The 4,509-nt window shown below is 38.3% G+C and overlaps 1 protein-coding gene across 2 annotated transcripts in view; it reads left to right on the forward strand.

Annotated features, from left to right (window-relative positions):
* The first annotated feature begins 437 nt into the window (after window positions 1–437).
* Window positions 438–4,509, forward strand: part of LOC107667555 (calphotin-like) — a 12,943-nt gene continuing 8,871 nt past the window's right edge. For both annotated transcript variants that reach the window (XM_016459240.1, XM_016459239.1), the window contains exons 1-2: window positions 438–736; window positions 2,930–3,265. In XM_016459240.1, coding sequence (XP_016314726.1) covers window positions 692–736; window positions 2,930–3,265 — 381 coding nt within the window. In that variant the 5' untranslated portion in view covers window positions 438–691. The remainder of the gene's footprint in view (window positions 737–2,929; window positions 3,266–4,509) is intronic.

Consider the following 4,509-nt stretch of genomic DNA (forward strand, 5'->3'; position numbering starts at 1 on the left):
AATGTATATGTACTGTATCTCAGACTGGAAACTTTGTGTAGGCTATGTGTGTATGTACCAGAACTCGAATCACTAAACTTATAGTAGCCATATATGTACACATAGATTTGTATATATAGGTTTTAAAAATGAATTGGTCAGCTTTTTTATTTGGTACACACATATATTCACACACAGTGTAGAATATGCAGTTGTTACCAAGGTAAATCTAAATGTGGACGTTTTACTTCGTGCAAGGCCAAGTCCAACACCAACACCACTTGTGCAAGACACCGATTTAAAACGATTTTCAACGAGTTACCGGAACAAACTTTACTACAATAAGTTTTCAACCCATTTTTACTTAGAAATCGCGTGTGTATGTGGAGTAGCGTTAAAACGTGACTTGCTGTCGAGTTGCACTAATGTTACGCAACCTTGCAAAGAGCTGTGAGGTCTGCCCACTTCATGTCATGACGACGATGAAGACTGATACTGAGGTGCGTGGACTGCGCTCCTAACCCCTTCCCCCATAGGCAGACAGAGAGATGAAAAAAATCAACGCGCCTTTAAATAGAACCATATTGTCATTCTGACTGCTGTTATCTGACTGCTAGAGCGGACACAGATCCGCTCGTCATCCATTGCCTCACCGCACGACCGAAGAAATACACTTTTTATTCTTTCATTCTACACACTCTTCACAGTAAACATGCCTAGCAAGAGAAAGAAGAACAAGCGCCGAATGAGAAAAGTGGTGAGTAGCCTACATTTACTTTTACACTTTTTTTTCAGATTGTCTTGCAAACAATTCTGATTTATTTTTTAGTTTCCAAACTGAATTCATACTTGAAGTTTGCACTGTCGGCTTTGCATGGATTTTTTTTTTTAAGAAAATGTAGCATACCCTAATGCATTTTTAGCTAAGTCTTTCGCCAATAGGCTAATGTTGTTTAGGCTATTTAATAGCCTGCTGTATATTTGCTGCTATAAATAACATGTAATGTTATTTAAATATAAAATAAAAATAATATGTTTATAATTTTCTGAAGAATTTATTAATCTTTTCTGACATTATGTTACTTGCAGTGGCATCTGTAGTGGGGGGTGTGTCCCCATAGGAACCAGTAGGCTACAGAGATGCAAAGGAATTACACGTCCCACTTTGTATCTCTAGAAACATTTGGATTAGTTAATAAATAGAATATAATAACAATTTCTAATATTTTTGTAAATATTTTCTGTATAAAACCTGAATGAATTAATTAATTAATTTGTTTATTTATTCATTCATTAATTCCTTAGGGTTTACTGCATTAATAACTGCTCTTATTAATTAATGTATTGTCCTGAAAAAAGTGTTGCTTGGAATGTTCATTTGAAATGACCATTTCAAATAACATATTCCTGACTTCTGACCTTCTGCATTATCACAGTGTAGCACTGTGTATGACAATAAATACAAGAATCATAATAATAATAATTACTCTGCGTTTTCTATGGGTGTGTTTTACCTATAGAGTGTGATTGGTTTGCTTTGTGGCTTTTTTGTTTCTTTGTTCTGTCTGCGCAACAAACCAAACCTTGCCTTTTGACCCCACCCTTAAACTCATATGGACTTTTGTTGATTTTGGCACATCCCTTCAGTCAGTCTGATTCCTAACATGGTTCAGGGCACATTCCTACAGAGGCTGTTGGTCCAGAGACCACCAGAAAAACCATTGCATCCACTGGTTTTGTGTATCACTGACCCATTATGAACCCATTGATTTTTAATAAATATATTTTTGGTAAGTGATTTAGTTTGCATTCTGTCAGTGCAAAGGAATGTTGAACTATACTGACCATGCCTCACCACTCCAAGACATTTTTGTCTTCTCTTGACCAGTGACATAATGAAACACACACAGTTTGTGCATGTGAACACTGGACTCTTTGTTTGAATTTTACAGCAGCTTTTTAAAGTGCATGTCATTAAAATCTCACCCTTTTCATTCTTAGCTAAACATGTAGTTGTTATTGTCCTAAAACTTTGGCATGCGGTCATATCAACAGAACTGCCTTTCACACAAGTACAGAAATAGAGGGGTATCTTTTATCTCTCTAGCTGTTAAGCCCCCAAGACACAGCTGGTCCTAAACAGGGCACATTTTACCCTCTCTAATCATCCTGGTAAAATAGGAAATAGTGAGTACTGGGGGTGAGTGCATTCCAACGCCCTGTTTGTTGCTAACCGGTGCTTCAGAGCAGAAGAAATATCTTTTAAAACTCAGCTGCCAGATCCAATTAACTCATCTTTTTCAGCTGTAGGCCCATCTTCCAAACTAGTTTCTCCTGTTTTTATAGAATGAACAACCTTGAAGCAAAATGTGCTTTTTTTGTTTTTTTCTAACCACCTCCTCTGTTCCCCCAAATGCCAGACCGTTTATTCTGTTATGGCCTGTTTCATGGACTCGGGCCCATGTTTTGCCTGATTTGGCTTTGTCAGTGCTGATGCTGGTCTTCACACATGGTTGCATAATTGGCCTTAACTGTGCTGGCCACTGTACACCCCATACATGCACAATGAGAGCTTAAATTCTTTTGAGACCTATGTAAACCGCACTGGCCAGCCCTTGCTTTTGGATAATGAAGTTGTGAGTGTGATTATAATGCGATTATGGTTCCATTATGATGTGATTAGCATTTTTGTCCATTCTGTTTAGCCCCATCCAGAGCTCCGAGGGGTGCTGACTCTTCCAACTCGCTTGACTAGGCATGTCTGAATCAATTGGATTCAGCCATTTTTTGCCATTAGACGGCCAACTTTTGTTCACTTATGTAAGCTCTTAGTGAATTTGTTAAACCCTGTCTAATACCATTATGCAGTCAAGTGAACTAAAGATAAGAAATAAAATGGTTCTGATTTCAAATCTCAACTATTTCTCATTCTTTTATTTGTTTTGAGCAGCAGGCCCAGAGAAAGGCTCTGGAGGAGTGGTTCGCCTCCTCTGGAAAGGGAACCCCAGGAGTGTGTGCTTTCCCTGCCCCAGTTCCTGCTCTAGTTCCAGTTGTTAAAACCTCAAAGTGTCCAGTTGCCGTTCCAATTCCCCTGCCAGTGATTGCTCCCATTGACGTTCTTGCTGAAGTTCCTCCTGCAGTCGCATTAGAAGTCCCAGTCACAGATGTCATCAAAGATGAAGTGGTGAAAGATACAGAGGACCTAGGACAGACCCCAGTTGAACCTCCTGCAAAAGAGCCAGATGTGACTGAGGAAGGTGAAAGCATTGTCATTCCAGTATCAGAGGTAATGTGCTATTGAACCCCATTCTTTGAGGTCAGTCATATAGGTTCAGAGCTGTTGATAATTATCAAGTGCACACAAAAAAATTGTACGAAGTCTGTAATTTATCATGTAGATGTTACTGTTGTGACCAATATAAGTATTTGCCTGCCAGCATGGAAGGAGGAGGGCAGTATTTTAGTGAGTGAACATTGTGTACAGCCTGCCTGGAGCCATGGCAGATTCTTCCAAACTGCAGTTTTATTGAAAATAATATTAGTAGCTTTTCTGAATGCTGCTTCCTTTTTAGGAACAGTATTTAAGACATGTTGTCATTGAATACCAGTTGGCTCTGTAGGATTTTATCTTGTGGAATGTGTTGAATATATGAGATTAGATATTCTCGCATTTATCCTTAGGCCCAGTTTCACACATACTGGGTTGTGAGCAGGGCCACCATAAAAAGGGTGTCCCGGGTGCAAGCATAAGGGGGCTTGGATTGTAAAGAAATCACAATTTCAACCGAGGGGGACAAGGGAACACAATTTCAACCAATGCAGCCCTGGAAAGTGATTGCGCTGAAGGGCCTGTGAATTTTTTTTGTACCAGGCAATACAGTTGCTTGCTGAGCATAAATACGCAGTCACATTTATGGTTGTTTATCAAAATTCTGAGGGAAAAAACAAGTAATTTCAATAGGAAACCACACGTTTGGGAATTTCACATGGGGATGAAAGATTTCTCCACATAGATTTTGCAACAGTTTCAAGTTGGTCATATGATTTTTTCTTGTTTAATCCTGCTTGTGGAACCTCTTTGTGATCTTCATACATTGGTACACTAGAAAATAGACTTGTATCACGCACAAAACTTTGCTAATGTGACCGCACCTTAACTGATAACAGGATTGTATTTTTACACTGGCATCTTTTCTGCTGCATAAACAAAGCTGTGGCTCTAAGCATAAAATAAAGAGATTTCAGCATTACTGCATTGCATATTTCCTTTGATAATGACCATAAATGATAAAATGGTTGATCTTCATGAAATCTAATTTACCTGAGGAGTGGAACCATATTTATATTCAAATAATCTTTAACATACATAAATCTTATCTAACAGAACCCAAACTCCAAATGTATCTTTAAACTGCGTAAATCATCTTCACTCAGTTAAATATTCTGAACAGAATGTCATGGGCTAAGTAGGTTGTTTTATTACTTGTTTGTCATAAAAGCCTGTTAAGTTGAATATACATTATATATATA

The sequence above is a fragment of the Sinocyclocheilus anshuiensis genome, unplaced genomic scaffold (genome assembly GCF_001515605.1).
Source record: "Sinocyclocheilus anshuiensis isolate Anshui unplaced genomic scaffold, SAMN03320099.WGS_v1.1 scaffold1132, whole genome shotgun sequence".
Lineage (NCBI taxonomy): Eukaryota > Metazoa > Chordata > Actinopteri > Cypriniformes > Cyprinidae > Sinocyclocheilus > Sinocyclocheilus anshuiensis.